Source organism: Caloenas nicobarica, chromosome 5, assembly GCF_036013445.1.
Source record: "Caloenas nicobarica isolate bCalNic1 chromosome 5, bCalNic1.hap1, whole genome shotgun sequence".
NCBI classification, from domain to species: Eukaryota; Metazoa; Chordata; class Aves; order Columbiformes; family Columbidae; genus Caloenas; species Caloenas nicobarica.
Window position 1 is genome coordinate 38,485,529 of NC_088249.1, and position 22,945 is coordinate 38,508,473.

At 39.5% G+C, this 22,945-nt stretch overlaps 1 protein-coding gene across 4 annotated transcripts in view; it reads left to right on the forward strand.

Moving 5' to 3' along the window:
* Positions 1-213: 213 nt before the first annotated feature.
* Positions 214-22,945, forward strand: part of RBM25 (RNA binding motif protein 25) — a 34,505-nt gene continuing 11,773 nt past the window's right edge. Inside the window, exons 1-9 of one of the 4 annotated variants that reach the window (XM_065635932.1) lie at positions 214-365; positions 8,076-8,196; positions 11,960-12,009; positions 13,475-13,645; positions 13,942-13,999; positions 15,012-15,172; positions 17,863-18,045; positions 20,229-20,282; positions 20,539-20,622. In XM_065635932.1, coding sequence (XP_065492004.1) covers positions 8,091-8,196; positions 11,960-12,009; positions 13,475-13,645; positions 13,942-13,999; positions 15,012-15,172; positions 17,863-18,045; positions 20,229-20,282; positions 20,539-20,622 — 867 coding nt within the window. In that variant the 5' untranslated portion in view covers positions 214-365; positions 8,076-8,090. Of the gene's footprint in view, positions 366-818; positions 838-929; positions 1,005-8,075; positions 8,197-11,959; positions 12,010-13,474; positions 13,646-13,941; positions 14,000-15,011; positions 15,173-17,862; positions 18,046-20,228; positions 20,283-20,538; positions 20,623-22,945 lie in introns of those variants that run through there. The other 3 variants (XM_065635935.1, XM_065635933.1, XM_065635936.1) reach the window with 3 other exon arrangements.

Consider the following 22,945-nt stretch of genomic DNA (forward strand, 5'->3'; position numbering starts at 1 on the left):
CCTGCCCCCAGCAAAGATGGCAGCAGCTGGGACGCCTGCTTTCTCTCTCTGCCCTTCTAGCCGCCGTTGCTCTATGGTTAGGCGCGTTGTTTTCTGCGTAAGGAGCGGGGGGCGCTCTGGCACGGCCGCTTCTATGCTCGCGCGGCGCGGTGCAGGTCGGGCCGCTGACGGAAGGGGCGGGTCACATGGCCCCGCGCAGCGCGGCGGCGGCTCGGCGCGGTGTGTTCGCGGCCTAGTGGCGCCCCGGGGCCTCCCAGCCGCGCCTCAGGCGGCCCAGCGGCGTCCCCCTGCGCCATCCTCGACCCGCGCGCCTTCGAGGGGTCGCGGCGGCGCTCCGGACGTGGCTTCTGCTCCGCAGAGAAGGGGTAAGAAACGACGGGTTGCCGGGGGACGGGAGGGGAAGGGGGGGCGGCGATGGGGCTTCAGCCGCCTGTTGAGAGGAGGCGCGGCCGGGCCGAGGCCGCTTTGCCTCGTCCCCGGGCCGGGGCAGGCGGCGGCGGCCTCTCGGCGGCCGCGGCCCGCGCGTCGGCGGGGAGGCGGCGTGGGCCTGGTGGCGGGGTGGAACGGGAGAGCGGCCTCGGGGAGGCGCTCGCGGGCGGCAGGGGCCCGTCGCTTCCTCTCCCGCCCAGAGGCGTGGGAGCCCCTTCCGCCTCCGGGAGGCGCGGCGGGAGCCGGCCCCGGCGGGCGGGGCGGCCGGCGGCTCCGCGGGAGGCGAGAGGAGCCCGTCTCAGGCCCGGGACGAGGCCCAGCGCCGCTCGGGCGGCAGCGGGCGAGCCCGTGGCGGAGCGTTTGCCGGCGCCCGAAGCTGCTGCCCGGCTGGTCCGACCGCCGCTGGCTGTGCGTGGGAGTTTGTTTTCCATGTTGGGGAAATGGGTCATGCGAGGAAACGTTTTTCGACGGTGTCGCGGCAGGGAAGTTAATGTCCGTCGTGTGGACTGGGGTAGTCATCTTAAAACACGTGTTAGCAGCTTCTGCGTAAAAGAAGGAGTGATTCATCCGTGTCAGTAAGCAGCTGTGATGTGTGTATCGGCGTGTTTTTCTCATGGTGTCTTTTTTCGTTGTAGAAAAACCCTTTGTCCGCCTGAAGGAAAATAGAGGTTTTTTCGGTTATAGTGAATATCCCAAACGCAACTCTTTCTCTTCTTTTCTCTTCTCTTCTTTTCTCTTCTTTTCTCTTCTCTTCTTTTCTCTTCTCTTCTCTTCTTTTCTCTTCTCTTCTCTTCTTTTCTCTTCTCTTCTCTTCTCTTCTCTTCTCTTCTCTTCTCTTCTCTTCTTTTCTCTTCTCTTCTCTTCTTTTCTCTTCTCTTCTTTTCTTTCCTTTTCTTTTTGTAATAGGCCGTGTGTGGGCTTACAGGAAGTGAAATCTTAAAAGTTGTGTAGTTCTCGGTTTATTCAGATTAAAATGCATGCACACGGATTTTTAGGTTGTTGTTCGTTAGTTGGTTTTTTGGTTGTTGTGGTTTTTGTGGTTTGGGGTTTTTGGGGGGGGGGGGTGTTTGTTTGGTGTTTGGTTTTTTTTTTTTTGTGGGGCAGGAAAGCTTCACTTCAGGTATTGCATCAGCATTTGTGGAACATGGTTCAGAACAAACTCAAGGGAGGAAGAACAGGGCAGTTTCTTACTTTCCCTGTAAAGGAGTGGTGTTGCGTGTAGGGCTTTGTGTTTCTCTGCTTCTGTCTCTCGAGTGCCCAGTTGCATAAATATTGTAACGCCACAGCCATGTTTGTGTTTTGGGAAGAGTTAATAGCAAAGTTAGAGTGGAGAGTCCTTTATTTGACTGATTAGTGCTTTATATGGGTACAGAGGCACAGAATTAAGAACTGAATCAAAGATCTTAAAGCTCTGGTGACATGGGTAATGGAGCCCTAGTTTAAAGAGCTCTTGGACTGAGGCTTTAGTTTGGATAAGCATGTCACTTTTTGGATTGCTTCATAATAGTAGTTCAGGATGCAACTTATTTTATGGCAGTTAGTGAACACTTTCTAGATTGCCTCTGAAAAACAGGTGTGAGTAAATACTAGTTTTGTTTGTTTAGGAATAAATATACCTAGAAAATCTATAATCTGTTTTATCTCTCCCCATGTCTGCTGTGTTTGACATAGATACATTGCTTAGCTTGCAGGCAATTTTGGAGAAAACCATAGGGTTCTATGAGAAAGTGGACATTTTCACTGAGAGAATCAGTTGTCTTGAAATGAAGGATTTTTCTTTTAGGGAGTTGTTTTGTGAGAAGCGATAATATAAACAGCATCTCCAGTGGGTGACAAACTATGAGGTTATTTATTTTTATAATGGAACGGCTTAAAAATCCATACATAATGTTGAGGCTGATGTAAAAGCTTATGTGATAGCACTGACTTTAACAGGTTGGTTTACCTCATGTGTTTTCTCCAATTGCTTCTGAAAATGATTTTGTTACTCAGCTGTACCCATGATATGACACAAAATGTACAAAACACTTTGTCATAAATTAGAGGAAATTATTATTCACACTCTGTAGCTCTCTATGTAGTGACATTAGAATCAAATGCCAAACATTGAATGATTCTTAATAGGAATTATTCTAATTCTTAAAAAGCATTGAAAACATTTTTGTGTGTGAAAGCTTTTCTATAGGGACATTTAAGTGAAACATAATAATATGGATATACAGATTGGATGTCTTGGTATCACATCTCTTTAACTAGGGTGTTACTAAATAGCATAGTGTTACACACTTACCATAGGTGTGGATATTGTCAGGTGCTCTTGTACTAATCTAGATGGTAAGATTATAATCAAAGCTGGATTGTGGTTCATTTAAAAATAATTCCAGACAACAAGTTTTGTGCTTACTGCTCCCTTATTTGAGGGACTAGCTAGCACAGCTATTTCGTGCAACTTATTCTAGAGTAAGTGTACAGATATTTTTTTGTGGCGCAGAATAATTGTCTTGGGAAAATGTTGAAGATAAGTTAAAATCAGGCAAAGTAAATCAAGCTAGATCAGCTATGCTGTCACTGCTGTTATGACACCAGATACATGTATTCTTAAAACACGTTAAGTTTGGTTATGTGTTGAGACTTCAGGATTTTTACAGTTAATTGGAAGTTTGTGTAGTATAACATCAGTTCTACAGTAGGTATTGTAACTTTGTTTCCTGGGAACTTAACTGTTTTTAAAACAGTTAAAATGTTTTGCAGGTTTTAAAGTAAAAGTTGCGATGTGTAAACACAGATACTAAGGAGATTAATCGTGTGACACTGGTAGAATTATGATGCTGCCTTGAGTAGGTGGTAGAACTATGATGCTGCCCTGAGTAGGTGGTATAATTGTCAGTTTAAAACACATTAGTTACTAGTGTTTTTTATTAGACTTAACATTCTGTTTGTGACATGCCTCTTATCCCGTTTATTAAAAAAAATGAAGTACATTAAAAAAAAAGTTTAAAGAATACTATGATTAAGAAAAAGTACATTAACAGTGCAGCCAGACTAGTACATATAGACAGTCCCTTCTTATTGGGACTTTTGGGAGCCAGAGGTAATAAAGAAGCATGGGGCAGCAGTGTCAGAATGATGGTGATCCTTGTTTCGTAGTAATTCTGAGTTCTGTGTGGTCTCAGCCCCCCGAGTGCAGCGTGTCCTCGGGCCAGCCCTGTGGATTTGTTCAGTGGTGTGTCAGAGCCTCCTCCTGGCCTAGTGGGGGTGACACTGACTTGGAGTTAACATGTCTCCGTGGATTTTACCAACCCTTTGAGCCGTATGGGTATTCCTGTGCTGTCTCCCAGTGTCAGAAAACTGGTGCAGCTGGTGCCATGTGGCATTTGGTTCCACCAGGACTTATTAACTCAGAAGACCAGTGTATGAAAGCAACTGAATTCCTTCTAGGCCAAAGTTGAACTTGGAATATTATAGCTGTGTTTGTGCAGCGCTTGCTTTAGTTAATAGCTTGGGCTGGATTTGAGCTGCATCTGCTTAGAGTAAGCTTAGCTGTTTTGCCATCCACGTTATTGTTAATCTGCACCTTACAAAAATTGCTCAAAGCTAGTAAAGTGTGCACCTATGTTACTGTGTTAGCTTGAATCAGAAATGTGCTTTTGAAGGAAATCTCACAGCTATCCGTACTTGAGAAACAGTTTTTCACATTGGTTTGCACTATTCAGTGGATGAACTGGATTCCTTTTGGATGAAAATGTATTGAAAAATACACTCTTACCTGCAAATGGGCATTCATTCCAGTGGGGTGGACCTCCCCAAAATGTGTAGTGTGGACTTTAGGGTCTCAGCTCCATCTGTTTTGTTAAACGGACCTGCTCCTGTTGTACGGCCTCGCTTCCTGGCACAGCCGCAACCTAAATTGACTACACTTGGACTTAGAGATGTGACACTAATACATCATTTGGGGGGCTGTAGGTGTCATGATTACAGTCTTTTGAATGGTGTCAGGCCAGATGCTCACTGCTTTTCTTACCCCTGTATTTTTGTGACCACTTTAACATTCACACAAATTAATCTCTCACTTAAAGAGCTGCTGGTTAAAATGCAGCTATCTAGAATGCTGCTTACACCCAGTTTCACTTGCAGCAACACTTTCATAAGTCAACTGAGGCTTTAAAATATCTCAGAACCGTTTAGTACCTTACTTACACATCTGAATACGTTGGGGAAACTTGAAAATCACCCTGTACAATACTGAGACCACAGTAAACATATGAGACACTGATCACTGAACTGTATTGGGCAGGGTAGTAGGACAGTCTGCAGAGAAGTTCAAGATACTGTTCCTGAGATTTCTACAAGTGTGTTCTACCTAGACCCAGCTTAGCATTTCTTAACTTGCCGTACCTAACCCTTGGTTTGTAGTTGCTTATAAATTTGATGTAAGAGGCCCCTCTGACTGCTGGAAGAAGAGAGTGTGCTCTCTAGCTGCTGACAGAAAAAATGTGCTACTCAGTTCCCTTCACTGTAGCATCTTGGCTGCTGCAAGGAACTGGATGCCTGTTCCTCTCTTGTTCAGTTCACTCACTTCTCCAGTGAGCAGTTTCAGTCTTGTTATCTGTTAATCCTCGCAGTTTTCATAACCAAAACAGAATTAAACTATTCTCTTTGCCAGTTTCACATTAGTAGTTACATAGTAGTGAGAAAGAGACCACTGCTTTTTTAAATTCTTCAGTGTCACAGACAGTAGAGGTGCTAGGATTGGTCTGTGCAAGAATTAAGTCAGTAACAGAACAGCTTTCTAGCTGCTGTGCAAATAACTATACAAATATGAAAAAAAACCAGAGTGCTTCAAGTAAAATGGGCTGTTGAAGCCCTACAGATAACAGCATGTTTCATATCTGACTAGAAGACTGAAAGCCTAAATTTGATCCATTCTTACTAACTTCCTTGTTCCATTTATGCAGTAATGATTACTTCATTAACTGCTAAATCTTTGCTTAAGAAAAAAACCACAACAAACAAACAAAAACCACAACAAATTTGCCTTTGTGCATATGTAACATCCATTGAGCATGGTATATTTTAGCATCTTTCAAAACAGATAACTGTTTCGCCTCTTAGTCCCTAGGCTTTTTTTAGCTTCTCCGAAATGGTGTCTCAGATAAAGTGCTACCCTGTTTCCCAGAAAATAAGACAGTGTCTTGTATTAATTTTTACTCCAAAAGATGCTTACTTTTTTACATGTATAGCTGCCTGGACAGTATTTAAATTGACTGTTTTAATGAACTGTAACTAGGGCTTATCTTTGGAGTAGTGCTTATATTTCGAGAATCCTCAAAAATCCTGAAAAATCATGATAGGGCTAATATTTGGGGTAGGTCTTATTTTGGGGAAAACAGGGTATCAGAGCGAGAGAAAGGACTGCACCTACAGGCAGCCTGGAATGTTACTTGCCCAGTTGTTCTTTTTTGTTTAACGGACCGCTTCTTAATCTATTGTGGACCTCAGATGGTGTAACACTATTGCAACCTGTTTAGAACTGTCTCAGACCCAATAACTTATTGCTCTACCATCCTGCCCCAAAACAATTTTGGATTTTGTCCAGTTGTCTGTCAGCTTTCAGTACAGATAAGGATTGAAAGCCTTAAAGATATTAATTTTCTGCCCTTCCTGGGACCATTGGCTGGGGGTGTTTTGGTGAAAAAGTTCCAGATAGTGATACCAAGGCAGATAAAGGAGTTTTGTTGCCTTCTATATCATCCAAGTTCCAGATTCCAGAAGAAGGTTAGTTGATTTGCACATAGTCTAAAGAGACAATAAACAGTGTTTTTCCAAACAAAATGTTTTGGCAGTACACCTTTACTGCTTTTCTTTGCCCATTAAGTTTTAGAGGTTCAAGAATGACAGAAGGTGTGTTCTAAGGCATATAGATTCTAAGGTGGGGGGAAAAAGTTTTATGTTTATTATATTGTATAAAAGAATCTTTATTGAACTGTTGGAGGAATGCTTCCATTTGGTCTCTTGTTTCTTCCACCATCTTAGACCTTGTGGCACAGGAGTGTTCATATTTTCTCCTGGTGAGATGTTGATGAAATGCCCTTTGGGGCCAATTAATGACTGCTGTCTTCATGAACGTCTTGTAATTGTTGTAGTTGTAAATGTGTCTTTGGCTCATTTATGCTATAGGGTCATATGTGTTCTTATACCAGACTAAATAGGTTCTAATGTTTGAAGGTATTACCCAATACATTTGGGTTTCTCTTGCATCCTGTCCAGTCCACTATATACATTTATCTCTCATAGTTATTTCCAGACTCTGTGGGAATAAATTTTTGCTATGTGATTCTCTTGTATTTTTTAGCTCTTTTAAATGTATCTACTATTATGGTAGAGTACTGATATTAACTCTTCTAGTACTTAAGACTGTCATTAATTACTTGCTCCTGTACATGTGTGGATGCACATTTGTCTCCAGCAAAGCTCGTTGCCTGTTTCTTTTGTGTTCAGTACCAGGAAGCTGGTGAAAATGTCTTATAATCTACAGAACTGTGTATGTATCAGAATTTTGCTTATCATAATACTTTTTCTCCAGGCCACCTGCCTCAGTTTTGACTTGTGGTTGCCTGTTTGGAAAACAGTTGCAGTGAAGGTCTGGCACTGCAGGTTGTAAAGCAGTCTGTACGGCCACTGAGAAGCACAAATGTTTGTGCAGGCAGCTAACTGGACTCTTCTCACTTGTGACACTGTGTCTTTGTGATTTGTATCCACACAGGCCAATGTGTGTGAAGTTCCTCTGCTGTTTCCTCACTGCAGCGTGACCAGCTTTGGTTTTCTTTAGAACTGAGGTTCAGCCTTTGTTGAGGACTTGACCATGTGAGGTTGCTAAGATGATACTGGAAGCAAGAACATGTGCCTTGTTACTTGTGTTAAGAGTGATCTTGAGGGTTGGGTGTTTTTTGGTTATTTGGTGGTGTATGTTACAGGGTCAGTAATATGCACATAATAATAACCATCTGAATAGCAATGATATTAAAACAATCTTTACTCTCCATGGTAGCATATTGACTCTCAGCTTATGGGCTATGGTCCAAGTTGAGCACTACAGTATGTACGAACTGGAAAGTTAGAAATAGATCATCAAACCCTCTTCCAAGCTTTTAACTGTCTATGTGCTTGAATTTGGGGATCTCCCCAATGTCATCTTAAATACAATTCCTGTCAGTGCTGAGCATCAGGATGTCCCAGTTCTTTCTCTCATCTTGTTCCACAGTTGTCTTCAGATGCTGCAAAAGATAGCTTTATTTTAAAGAAACTGTATGAACTGCTAAATGCTGTTTATTTCACACTGCTTCTAAACCATTGGAATGAGGGGTCATATAGTCAAATCACTGTAGCTTTGAAATTGGATCCATCTTTTTGAAACACCCGGTAGTTTTGTTTTTCACTTCATTCTGAAACACTTTCCTGGAAGTGCTGATTCTCATTGTGATAGAAGACTTGTACTACATTTGTAGCATAATGAATAGCTGGGGGAAAAGAGTTAAATGTCCATATAGAGATTTGAAATCATTATGGACACTTATAATTTGCACTGCTTTTGTAATTCATGTTTGGGAATTGACTAGTACAAGTTTCCTTTTCTGTCTTTTTGACAGATTGTGACTGGAAGAATGTCTTTTCCACCTCATTTGAATCGCCCTCCCATGGGAATCCCAGCACTTCCCCCCGGGATCCCACCTCCACAGTTTCCTGGCTTTCCTCCACCTGTACCTCCTGGTAAGTTATGTTAGTATGTGAAAGTGTAGTAGCAATAAATTACCTTTTGTTATTCTGAATTGTATTAGTTACAAAAGTTACTGTCTCTTAAGGTATTTCAATAACTCTAATTCATGTACGTTCCAATTGATTTTCTAGTTTACCCACAGATCATGTCATGTGAGCAAGCTCCTTTTTGTCTTTCAAAAACTGCTTATTGCTGCCCAGAAATCAAACCATTAGGGATAATACTGGACCTTGTTTTGGACTGTTTTTTCAAGACAGAAGCGAGGTGGTGATTTTTGCCAACCTTAGGTATTATAAGAGCCACTATTTTGACAATAGACTATGATTTTCAGTTCCTTTCAAATAAACAACTGTAACAACCTTTGGAAGTGCTTGAGTACACTGAGTACATGTGGTCTGAAAATACATGAGTAAACTTTCAGAAGAGATCCAACTTCTTGCATCGTTTTTCTCCACTTTTAAAAAAGTTACACTTTCCTATATTCCACTTCTTACATACTTTTCCTCACACGTCTTGCAAACTTACTGTTACATTCCTCATTCGTTCTTGTCTTCTGAAAATGAATCCCACCTTTTTTTTCTTTGCTCATTTGTAAGATCAGCCTCTGTTTTTTGTGCTGAGATTTTAATTTGTTGCTTTGGAACCACCTTCTTTCTATACATTGCCAGTATCAATAACTGTGTATGAAGACAGGAGACCATAGACCAAGTGGGAGAGAGGAGTATTCAGAAAACTGTCCATTTAAAATTCGTCACAAGGGCCGCAGAAAATAACTCTTGTCTTCATGGTCATAAGCTGTGTTGTGCACAAGTGTTTTGTAGACAATGAAGGTATTCAAAAACCAGATGGCTGAACTCAGGAATGGTTTGTGCACATCCATTCATCAAGCTAATCCTTACTTGCATTAATTATTCAAAACTTTTTTTTTCTGAGATCCATGAGATATTATCTATTTTCTGCTAATGGCAGAGTTCTTGATTACGTAGTATTCTGCCACCAAAAATTTCAGGTTCATTTTAAAAACCATACCTCTTTACTAGCTCCAGTTTATATATACTAGTGTGAAAAGCACCAGATACTTTAAAAAATAACTTTCTGAAGAATGTTTTTAAATGCCTGATATAAGTTTCTGCTCTGAACACTTCTTAACATGTGTGACAAAGATCTTTTTGTTCTCTTGCTGTGTTTGACTTCTTATATCAATAGTCTTGTTTCAGTATTAGTAATCCAAACAGTATGTAGAGTGGAGGAGCCTGGCGTTAGGCAAGTATTTATTTTTTTCTCTGCACACTAGAAACATGATTTGCCTACCTGTACAGATAACATATTTTGGCATGTAGAGGATATGGTTCTCTAGTTTCTTAGCGCAATGTATTCAACTCATTATTCACAAACTGGAAATGCCACAGTGACTTTATGAAAGTCTACTCTGAAGTTATTCCATATGTAAGATCACAATTTTAGTGGCCTGTAATATTATCTTTAGCTCACTGTTTGGCCAGCATTTCATGTTCTAGTTATCTTACTCAGCCTATAAATTTTTTTTAAAGTTTCAGCTGGAGCAGTTTGGTTGTATGAGAATAAAGTTAGAAAAAGCGTTTTGCTTTGTTTAAAAATATGGCTGTTAAAAATAAGAAGTTCCAAGATTTCCCTCTCTTAAGTGGGGAAGATTTGATAAGGAAGTGATTCTGATAACTATTGTCATCTCTGAAGATTATCATATACCATTAAGATGTAAAAAATTACTGTTCATATGTTGGAAATGCGGCATTGGGTCAGACCAGCAGTCCGTACAGCCTGATGCATTGTCTGGGCAATGGGAATACAAGATGGTATTTAGGGTGGGCATGTACACCTGTCTGCTTTCTGAGTCTGTACCCTCATGCAGCTGTAGTGTTAGGGATGTTACAGAGTATGATCTTTCATTTTTCCGTTATCTTTTTCTGGACCTGTCATTCATGAACATTTTGATATTTTTGAACCTGTTGATACTGTCCCATCTCCACTATTGCCTCTTGCACCAAATTTGAGAAGTTCGTTAACTACTTAAGATCTTATGTCTGTCTTTTAAACTCACTGCCTACTTAGTGTCCCCCTCCTGCCTGAGTTCTCATGTGTGAGTTTGGTGTTTTGTGGTTTTGCACACTTCAGTCATGTTCCATGCCTTGTAAACCTGCAAGCTTGAAGAGTCTCAGAGTGTAGAGTCTTTCTTAGTAAAGCAGCTGCTTCAACACTTAAGTCATGTTGTTGCTCTTCTATAAGGCTCTGTGGTGTTCTTGGGTTGCAGAGACCAGGTCCGACTGCAGTAGTCAAGGTACAGGTGCACCAGGTTTTTATATACCACTTACATGATTCCTGTGGTCCTGATCATCAATGTTTGCTGATGATGCCCAACATTTTACTGGATTTTTTTGGCTTCTGCTGAGCATTGGGCTGATAGTTTCAGAAAACTGTCAGTAATAACACAAGTATCTTTCCTGAGTTGTAGCTTTAAAATCCAGGTTCAGCATCATGATAATTATAGTTATAATAGTTATAGGGCTGCACAACCAGACTCTTGTCTTGGAGTAGTTGCTCTGGTCTATGAGATGTCATGGTGTATTAAAACTGAGAGCATGGGAAAGCAAGACACTTTTTGATTCTCTGAACAGTTTGGAGAGATAGGAGGTAGTATAACTTTAATATGAAGGGACCGAGGAAGAGGATTGAGTAATGCAGAAAATAAATGATGGAATCAAAGCAAAACCAGAGTGGATGAGGAGAAAACTGGAGAGGATGTCTGAGAAGTGATGGTGTTTCAGGACTAAGCACTGGAGAAAGTCAGGGAACGACTCCAGGGACAATAGATTGCAGATGTTTGGTTAGGATTTTGTAAGTACAGCAGTAAGAGAGATGGAGGAGGGAAGGTCTGAGAGTGAAAGGTGAAGGAATTTTTTTGTAGAATGAAAAAAATATCTAGGATCCCTAGAGGGTATTTCTATGAAGAACATGAGATTGACTTCATTGTTCTTGAGTCTTTACTGACTAGCAAGTGGTTTTGAAATCCATTCACTTAGTATCTTTAACCTCCTATAGCAGCTGGCATGGAAAGATAAACAGTCTTTATTGTGATCAGATAGTGGCTCACATACTGCTTTAAGCTGCCGGTGAATTTAGTAGTGGGAAAGAGGGTATTGCATGGTTTCACCTGATTAAATATTGTTTTAAATTAAGTTTTAGAGACTAAGTCAAGTATTCAGCATGTAGGAAGCTTCTGGATTGAGGTTTTCTATGCTGCCTTTATTAAGCTGTTCTATAAGTGGTAACGTGAAACCTGGTGACCTTCTCTATAGGGCCACATCCCTAAAATGTAGCCAAAATAGATTGTGCTGTGAGAATTGAGCAAGTCATGAATGAGATTATCATCTGTAGGACTTCAGCTGCTTTTGTTCTCTATTTATGGAATTCACTGCCTCATTCATCACATGATTATCTTCTAGAACAATACTGTGGTTTGAATGTGCTTTGAAAATAGATTTGTTTGCGACAAACGAAGTTGAAATGGTCATATGGTAGAAGTGACTGGGATGCACATAGCATGTCAGTATACTCAGGCTATGCTTGAATGCTTAAGGAATTACTAGTAATCAATACTGTGAAACTCTTTATTTGACCAAAATTGCTGTCTCGTTTGGAAACCATGTCTGCAATCAGTTCATTTGTATTCATCAGTAATCTCAACATGGCAGATTAATCTAAATGTCCTGTCTTTCTCAGGGACCCCTATGATTCCTGTACCAATGGGCATTATGGCTCCTGCTCCAACTGTAAGTATTGCAGTAGAGATGAGATGGTAGCAAAATGAAATGGAGAGTAAAACTTAGATGTCAGTATGTTTGTTTTGCTCTGTTCCATCAGAGTTCATATTATGAAAAGAAATGCTTCACTTTAAATGTGACTATTATGCAAATATTATGCTAATTTCTCAGCTAGACAAAGTTTGAAGTAATCTCTGGGGTGGGGTACTAGCTGCAAAGGTGAAGCAGTTACTGTTCTTGCAGAAAGATATACTTCTCTCAAATACAATGATGTAGGCTTTGCCTTCATGTCATGTGTGGTCTTTCTATGCAGTGCGATTAGATCAGTTAGATTCCAGGTCTCTTGCTTTTGAGTTTGTTGGCTTGACAGTGCTCTAGAGGCATCACCCCATTTATGTTTATAAGGCCATCATGCAGCACTGCTGTGTTGGCCAGAAGATGTGTGTTAACAAACTTGTAAACAATTTCTCTTTTCCCATTTTGTAGGGGAAGGAATAGTTAGTTACATGTAATAGCATCTATGGAAGAGCATATGAGAGAAATGTCTCTTCATTTGTCGTACTAATTTCTAGTTGGAATGAAAGTTTATGATGAGGGTGAGGTGCTCTTTGAAATGCAAAGGTTACTTCATGCCTTAAAGGTGAATTACCATTTCTATGATTTTGCGTAAGTGAAATCTCCCCAAAATACTGAATTTTTTGTTTGCTTCTGTTATCTGTTACAGGAGGATATGATCATGGTAACCAATGTGTTTATAAGACAAAGATACTAGAACAAATGCATTATTCTATTTTCTGATGAAAATAATTTTTATTAAGTGATAACTCTAGAAGGGTGTTTTGAGAAGAGGGACTCGGTGCATATGTACCATTAAATCTTAGGTGGAAGGACGGAAGTGCAGCAAAATGGGACAGTTGATTGTGCCTGTCTCTGTATGGTTTATTTTACAAATGTTTGCTCCTTAACCCTAAGAGGCTTTGGGTTGTGTATTGATTAAATAAAACAGTAGTGTTTATTCACTCTGTGAAAGCTTTAAGACCTGTCATGTGTCCATTGAAGCCTTTTGAGTCAGAGTTGCTTTTGTATTTGCGTCTTGCTTTTTACATTGTTAGGTAAGGTACTTCAACTTCAGTGATTTAAATGTTGCAAATTAGTTATTTGTAGAAGAAATAATAAGTAATATTACTGTATGCTTACCTTGAGACCTTCTGGTAGCCATGTTCAGGTACACCTATTTTTTTCCTGTCTGTATTTGCCAGAAAATGACAGTCTTTTTTGTGTTGCATAAAGTGTTAAAGCCCGAACCATCTCACTCCATAAACCTAAGGCTCATATGAAAGTGTTATCTTTAAATATGGGTACATCCCCAGCTCTATTGTCATATGGATATAAATACAGGGGAAAAACAAACAAACAAACAAACATACAAAACCACCACGACACTTTATTTTACACTCTTTCTTCTTCTTTCTAGGTGTTAGTTCCTACCACAGTGTCTATGGTTGGCAAACATTTGGGAGCCAGAAAAGAACACCCTGGCTTAAAGAACAAAGAAAATGATGAAAACAGTGGTCCCACTACCACTGTTTTTGTAGGCAACATTTCTGAGAAGGCCTCGGACATGCTCATACGGCAGCTTCTAGCAGTAAGTATGGTGGGCTGCTTGTTAAATTTCATCTGTGGCTGCTGAATTAAGTAATGACCCACAAGCAGTGGATTGAAACTAAAAGCAGAGTTAGTCCCAGTCACTGGAACAGTACTCCATTACACTTGAGTTTAAACTCAGTCAGTGAAGAGAACAGCTCTTTTTTAAGCTGAAGATGTCAGTGAACATAGACGTATTTTGGTTTAATAGTTTACCCATTTTAAATGTCGTCTTTTGCAAAAAGTGGTGAAGTTTTTGTAATGTTTTGAACATAATAGTATTTATCTTTACTGCAGAAATGTGGCTTGGTTTTGAGTTGGAAGAGAGTACAAGGGGCATCTGGAAAACTTCAAGGTAATTGTTTCAAAATCTCTAATCAGACTCTTGTTTTTATTACCTGGCAGATTTTCAAATGTCTGACACATTTATGTTCTTAATAATTGTACATTTTAAGATATTGTACATGACACTTTAATGCTAAATACTTCCTAGCAAAGGGCTAGTATTTTCTGTCCTTGGAATCGGGACAGAAAGAGAAAGTAAAATGGAGACAAGTTAAATGGAAAAATGTCTCGGGGGCCTAATTTTGCTCACCTTTCTGTTCTGAGACTGAATCAGGGGCTTATAGATCATCCTGGACAGAGGTTTGCTGGTTTGGATTTAGCCTTCAAAGGAGCATATTTGCAGGATTGTTAATAGTTCCTTCCATTACTATGTATTATCATTCTCTCTTAAAGAGGTTTTCCTGATGTAAAATTTATCTTCCTTTCCTGTCCTCAAATCAAACTGATTTATTTTTTCTTGTGACCTTTCCCCAGTAGATACAGGAAACAATATTGGTTACTATTTTTTGCTGTTAGTGTTTTCATATCTTCCCTAGGTGGTGGTTTTCTTTTTTTAAGATGTAATTCAGTTTCTTCAGGTTTCTTATATATCATACTTTGTTTATTTTGCTCTCATAAGGTGTTTTTCTCATTTCCAACTTTCTGTAACTGTTTTGAAGAAACTAGTTTGAAATACCCCTCCCTCTAGGTTAACAGTGAGCTGTTGATTGATGTCCTTGGTCTTCAGATAATTGCACCTGAGACATGTCTTCATATAGACTGCATTCCTTAGTTCAGACATGTCAAAAGCTTTGCAAACACAATGTATGTATTGCTTTCACCTTATTCACTGGGCTGTTCATTGATATTCAAGGGCTAACGCACTGAATGGTATTTCTCTGACTTTTTATGATCTGTACTCCTGGTTTTAAAAAGTGCTTAAGTTCCAAGTATATTGATTCAAAACACTTTTGTTACACAAAGTGAATTACCTGAAGAGCTTTAACACTTTTTTTACTTTTCCTTTCAATCATCTATTTCAGCCTTTGGATTTTGTGAGTACAAAGAACCAGAATCCACTCTACGAGCACTGAGACTACTCCATGACCTCCAGATTGGAGAGAAGAAGCTGCTAGTCAAAGTTGATGCAAAGACAAAGGCTCAGCTAGATGAATGGAAGGCAAAGAAAAAGGCTTCCAATGGGGTAAGTATATAATGTGTGACTTGGCTTTTTTTGGCAGGAGGGCAATGTAACATACTTGGCAGATCAGATTGTGAGTGTGTCTCTTGGTTTCTGTTCTTGTCTCTGCCCTTATTTCACTTTAGGATTTTGTGAGAATCACATTAATGAGTCTGAAGGTATGTTGAAAGGCAGTGAAGTGTAACCTCTTAATTCACCAGTGTTCAAACTTATCTGTAAGCTACAACTGCATCTCTGGAATTAGTTCTGTAATTCATTCTAAAGTGTTGTAACGTGTGCTATACCTTGTGATTTTGTCACTTCATTTTTGTTTAGAAACTCTTTAAAGTATATAAACTCCAGAAGTAGTTGTTACTTTGCCAGAGTCTGTAAATCAGCTGTCTGAGGAGAACTGGAGTTTCTTTTGCCTCCACTGATGATCTTCTAGAATAAATTAATGAAAAGGAAAGAAGTAGATCATTCAGTAGATGACACAGTTATCAAGCAGTAAGCAGCTTACAGACGTTCAGTAGACAAGGAAATTGCTGTTGTACCATTCCTTTCTAGATCTAAGGATCTGTTCTGGAATAATTGCAGATATTTGATATGTTGAATTCTTGTAAGATACAAAGGTACTTAACTGAAAATTTGCATTGAAATGAATTTTCTTTCTTTGCTAAAATAATATTTCACGTCACAATCAAGTTGTTGGTCTTGGTCTCTTACTATTTTGAAGTTCTGCGTATACCTTAAGATAGTACTTAAAACAACTAGTTTCTGTGAAATGAAAGTGAGAAGAGGCTCTTGTTCAGAAAACTTAAAATACTAATCACACTGGAGCAGGCACATTTTTAAAATTCCAATTTGTAGTTGTTCTTAAAGGTATGTAAGATACAATGAGAACACAAGTACTTTTATTTCATTTTATTTAACCAGAACTAGAGGTATAATGATGGCTTAAGTACCTGACATTTTTTTACTGTGTACCCAGTGTATGGAGTTAAATGCAATGGCTCAGTAAAGCAGAGAACTAACTTTATGGGGTTTAAATGGAATAAATCAGGGGTGTCAAACTCATATAGGAGTAGTTACATTTATGCCATCCTAAAATTACATTCGGCCCTTTGAAGGCAACCACAAGTCTGATGTGACCCCTGGTGAAAATGAGTTTGACGCTCCTGGAATAAATTATTAGCTGTTAAGGGAGGTAAGGGTTTGATTTCACTGCCCCTTCTGTTTCATACTTCCTTGTTTCCTGTTGGCATCACAGCTGACAGTACAAACAAGCTTAAAGTATCAGTGGAGTTCTTGTACATCTCTCTCATGAATTTTGTTTTCTGTGAGCTCCTGTGGGTTACAGTCAACCCCAGGCTGGATTGATTGTAATGAAGCAGAGGGTACTGTCTGTGGCTTCAGTGAAGACAACAGTATGTACTGATTCCCTCGAACTGCAGAGTGAGATTAGCTCCAAATGTTCTTTTTGTTCATGGTGGTGCAAAGAAAGGTTGTGAATTGCTGAGGAATATTGATGAAGTGTATTGTAATCATTCTGCTTGTGATTCCTTTCATACCATCATTGGCATGCTGGTGCCACTCAGATCCAGAAGTTGCAACTTGTTTCTTTAATCTTTTTATTAAGAAATCAAACATGTACACTACAACACAATTTCTTATAGAGACACACCAAGCAAACCTGTATCTAATTAGCTCCTCTCCCTGATCACTTCTTCTCCCCGGACCTCTTCAATTCCACTCCCTATCACTACCTTCTAGCTCTTTTCAGCCTGCTCCTCCTTGGACTGGCAGCCTCTTCAGCTCCAACTGAATCCTCCCTTCCCCCTCATTCTTAGCTGCTGCTCCATCAGACCTTTCCCTCCCCCTCACTCCACCCACCACCTATCGCTTGACGGGATACCCAGCTGGATTCTCAGGTGAGGTTCCATTTTTTTAAAAAAGATTCAGGGGATCAAGAGGTGGGCTGCCTTGCTCAGTATGCAGATCGTTGTTCCACCCTTTCATGTAACATTCAGTGAAATGCACTTCTTTGTGTGTGTTCTATTTCCTCCCTACAAGGTGGAAAGGGCAAAAAGATGAGGAATTGCTAAGTGATCTATCAACAATAATAAGAAAATGTTTGCTCTGCAGGGAATGTTTTCCCTAACAATGTTTCTTTAATATAGTCCTCCCATTATAAGTTGCGGCTTGAAAGTTATAGGTAGACATTTGGATTGCATGGCACTTAAGTAGAAGGCTTGAGGAACTGCTGTTGAAATAACTCGAGGTTCTGGAGGATACAAGGCAGAAACTTGACCAAGAACTGGACTATAGTGATTGCCTTTCTGTGAGCGTGCGTGCACTTTCTCTTTTCCTGTCTACCACCTTAATCACCATTTCTCTGTTCTATTTTATTATGTAATCTTACACTTGCCCTCTGCAGCCATTCCATATGTAAAACTATGTGGTCCCTATGGTATTGCCAGTGTGAAAAGATCTGACTAAAATAATGCAATGGCTAACTACTTGGAGATGGTTTGGGTTTTGTGGTTATTTTTTGTTTTGGTGTTGGGTTTTTTGGTGGTTGTTTTGGTTTTTTGGGGTTTTTTTAAAGTAAATGCCGTGGGGGCATGAATAAGATGATCAAAGGTAGACTTCTGAAATAAAACTAACATTATTCTCAATTTGTTGATTCCTGTTACTTTGCCGTTTTTCCTTAGAACACCAGACCAGAGACGACAAATGATGACGATGAAGCGCTGGATGAGGAAACGAAGAGAAGAGATCAGATAATTAAAGGGGCCATTGAAGTCTTAATACGAGAATATTCCAGCGAGCTCAATGCCCCCTCCCAGGAATCTGACTCTCACCCCAGGAAGAAGAAAAAGGAAAAGAAGGAGGACGTATGTGTTTTGCTTTTGGACAAACCAGATTTTTCTTCAACTCACCTTTATATAATGGCCAAACTTTGTGCAAATACTTTAAACATAAACTTCTGATGAGAAAACCAATCAACAAGCATTGATGTCAGCAGCAGTTTTTTAACTGGAAGCTAGTCAGTTATAGACACCATCCCTTCTGGATGGTTTAGGCATTTAAGCACCTAGACTTCTTGGAACAACAGGTTTGAATCTGGGCAGGATTGAACTGACCTTTCATCCCTCTGAAGGTGGAAGTGCTGAATTTAGCGCAGTTTAGTCTGTATATGCACATAGGGTTTTTCAGACGAGAATTTAAAAAACAACTGTAAAGAGCTCCTGCATACTATCTCTTTCCATTGAAAGATACCAGGGTGCTTTTGTAATGGCAGGAATTTGCTCTGGTAGTTTTTGACAAAATTCTTGTCTCTGCTTATATAATGCATTCTTGTAGTGTGCCTTGATCCAGCTGGTTACAGCTGTCTCTCCAGATGTGGAAGCACTTCATTAGTTGTCTATATGTAACCTCACAAGCCTTGGAGGGATCCTTCAGGGATGAAAGGCATATTGTAATCCTCTTGCCTTAAAAAATCACTTTTACACGCATGTGTCAGTTTGACTGGATTTGATCATCAGGTTTTCGTATATTGTGTAATGCAAAAAAATACTGTTAAGCAAGAATGAATGTTCTGATTTAGACCTATTTCTAATGATGACCTTTCTATGGAATAAAACAAACTGGAGAAGGGGGAATAAGAATGAGCAAACTCAGACTTAGCTTTTCCAACCAAGTTTCTAACCATGGGAAAATGGGCTTTCGCACCTACTGTTCTGCACCTAATTTGAAAAGATTGGAAAATTGTTTGACCGAGATTTTCACCCACTTAAGTCTTCTGCAAAGTACCTATTCCAAGGCAATAATGCAGCTTCAAATGCTTATGGGGTTAAAGTGTGGTGCAAGAAGCAACATCTCCCTCAGGGAGCAAGTAAATCTTCCCACAACATTGTTAGCTGTGGCTCACCTGAGGTGTAAGAGTGCTGAGCTGAGAATTTGTTTTTCTTTCCTCTCCCTCCCTTTGGGAGAAGATGCTTTCTTTGATGAGAATTTACAAATGAGTCACTGTCTAATGTTATCAGCTGTATTTTTTGTTACAAACACTGTTACAATGTGTATTGTCCTGTGGGTAGATACATATATATGGCCATGAATAATGTCAGGTAGTTAAACACTGTAAGAGACCATTGCAGTCTTGGAAGAGCTGGGTGCTGAGTCTGTCCCTGGGACAGAGGGATATTCTGCTAGCTCTGTATCATGTAGAATTCGACCAATCAAGTAGACAAAAAGCTCTGTTTTAATACATAGCACTTGTGGGTTGAAATTACACCCCATCCTCCTTCCCATACTGGGAAGGAGGAAAAGAAACTTGTAAGTTGCCATCTTTGGCCTGTGTGGATAGAGGTGGGAGTGAAGAGACGGTCCAAGCTCATTGCTCTCTTAAAGGAAAGAGGCGAGGAGGACTATGGAGGGTGGGGGGGAAATGGAAGATGGATGCAGATCTATGGGGGTGTGGGGTGGAGCGGGGAAACTTGCCAGCTTTGGTCCTGTTGTCCCCTGAAGGGCTTGATGTGAAGAAGACTCCCACTGGTGTGAGCAGCAGAGTCTGTTGTTAGTTCTTCTGGATGAAGAATGACTGATGTGGGGGAGTTGAAAATGTGTGCGGGGAACTGAGAGTGAGTGGAATCTGGTTTTCAATTTCAAACACGGGGGAACCTCGCTAATTCGCACTAACTATTAGTTAGTAGGTGTGATCTACCAAATTTTGCGAATTAGCGAGTAAATGAAATCAAGGCGTACCCACCACAAATATACCAATCATTTATATTGGCAAGCGTAGCTTAGTCTTGTTTATGATGCTACCATAGCATACTAATATCCTGTAGTATACTGGTATTTCAGTGAAGTCTTGCTAATATCAGACCTCACTATGTATTTTAAGTAGTTCAGAGAAGGGAGAATTAGCGAGGTTCTTCTGTAATTTTGTTGGATCAAAGAAATGAGATCACAGCAATACAATATTGCTTTATAGTACAAACATACAAAACATTGTTTTTCAGAGTAGTGTGCAATCTATTTTTAAAAAAAAAAATCTCCGTGGATTTTTCCGCAGATTTTCCGCAGATTTCCAGTGGCCCCACTGATACCTTATCCACTCATCACCAAGGTTCGTTTACATTGTAGGCTTTGACAATGACTATGTTTACTGCTAGTTGCCAGATTTGTGACTCTTGTCCATCTGATTTTTTTTTTTTTTTTTTTCACTCATTAACATCAGACTGTCAGGTTTGGTACTGCAGAAGGACTTTATTTATCTCTTGCAAGACTGGTTGAAAACTTCTAACCTTCAGATTTTCTCTTGTTCTCCTGTGTCTGTACAGATGGCTCTTAATGCTTTTCCTCCTGTCCCCCTTGTTTTTTAGGAGGATATAAATGCTATAGAAATGGAGGAAGACAAAAGAGACCTGATATCAAGAGAGATCAGTAAATTCAGAGACACACACAAGGTAGTATTCTTGTTTTTGCGCTTGATACAAATTAGGCTTTTTCAAAATCCAAAAAACCACTTTTATAAAATTTAGCATTACATTGCAATATCACTTAAAATGATGTTTATGTTAGGTTTAATACCCATGTCGTTCTTTACGAGTCAGAAGAAGACAACTACCACGTTAAAGTGGCCCTTGACATCTTTGTGCTAAGACTTTGATTGCTACTGAGTATTTTTCAGTCTTCTCACTTTAACATGAATAAAGGCAACTTAAGTTTCTACACATACATTAAGATATTTATAACTAAAGGCTAAACGGGGCTGCAGTATAAGACATACACTTGAGTGTGTTTCTGTAGGTAGATTGTAACATAATCCAAGATTTTATGAAGAGTTGAAACTAGAATTAAATTTAAGTCTTTTATTTTAATAGTTTTAAGTTGAGAGTGGGGGAAGATTAAAACTAGGTCAGTGGTTACCAGACTTACCAAACTTTAGATGCATGGAAGAACTGTAAATTCCCATAAAGCTAATCTATTCATTGACCCCCACCATTATGATAGAGATCATATGGTGACTAATGCAAGATGAAACTCACAGCTTGGAAAGTAACATGGAATAGGATGTAAGTATGAGCTTCTGTTTTTTATTATACTTATGGATGCCCCCTCAGAAAAATATGCAAAGGGGTAACTGGCTTGGAAATATTTATGCACATGAAGTTCCACTTCAGGGTTCCCACTTTCAGTAGTTTCTGCTAATGTTAGTGCATCTGTGAATGTTTCTGCTTTGGAAAATTATACTTGTGGATAGTAAAGCGCAACTATGCATGTAATGTTCTTATTTTAATGTTTAGCTTAAAATTGGTGTTATTTTTTCCCCAACAAGACTGGAATGGTCCTTGGCCTAGGGAAGTATCAGCAGGCTCCTCTTTTGAGCACACACTCTTATTTCAAAATACCCCATAATCAACGTTAAAGAAAATGTTAAAGGTACAGCAAGGTGAAGTATGCCTGTGTTACTCAGCTTTACCAGATGCAGTGACTGGGGATGGTACTATGTTTTCACACAACTGTATCAATGTAAACACAAGTGACTACATGTTGTATGTACACACATTCAGTTTTTCTCTTGACTGAAGTCGTTGGAGATAAAAACCTGGGGAAAATTTCTAGAAGAAGTTATCTGGAGAAGCTCAGCAATTGAACGTAAAACTGGTCAGTGATGAAACTTCAGTAGAATGGTGTTCAATTCCGAGCCCCAAGTTGTGACTGGTACTAAAATGCAAACAAGTAATAAGTTTAAAAGAAAAGAAAAAAATAACAACAACAAAACAAAAAACATGCTTCGTTGTTTCAGAAGCTGTTGGGCATTTTACTGCCTTTAATCTGTATTATTGGAGGGATATTTTGGGTTTATCAACATAAAAAATCATCTGAAAGTAGTCATTGTGTATATTGGATCTGTTTAAAAGGGGCTGTTGAATCTTTAGCAGCTGGCTAGTGAGCACAGTGAACCTTTGCATGTTTTTGGTATGAGTTTGTAAAACAATAACCACAGACTGTCAGGGTGTCAGCATTGCAGGGGGCGTCCATTTACAGCACGGACGAGTCTGAAGAGAGCTCAAGGTAAGATTTATAATTCTTCTACCTGTTCATTTCTGTTCATTACTTCAATATATCTGATACCATTCCCATCCCATTACCCTTTCAGATCCTCTTATTTAGGCTGATCAAGCTGATAGAGGTCAGATTTTGATTACAAAGTAGACTAATTTATTTTTTCAATTGGATTTTAAGAAAGTGGACCTACAAAATGGATTTTAATACACCGACTTGTGTGTATGTGTATTTTTTTTAAAAAAAAAAAAAAAAAAAAGAAACCCACTCTCTTGAGAAATCATTTTCTCACCACAAAGTTTTTGAGTGGCAAAAAAGCAGAAGTTCAACCAAAGAAATTTCTATTGGAACATCTAAGATAACCTGTAAGTATCAACCATTTCAGTATCTAAACTTTTCTTTAAAAGTATATGAAATTTGAGGTAAGTCGGATTTTTAAAAGTTGACAACGTAGTTTAACATCTGACCGTACTGAGGTTTAATACTGTAAAGCTCCTGTAAAATAACAGTCCTTTATAAATTGGATGTCAACCCAGTGTATATTGTAGAATCTAAGTGTTGCTTTTTCATATCAGTTTTCTACCAATTCCTACCATTTTTAGTCCCTTTTTCCTTTTGTGATTTCAATGTATCCAACATTGTTTTGCCTGTATTGTGCTATCAATGCAGCTCAGTTTCACTGGATACATTAATCACGAGTAAATTAGCTTTATTTCTGTA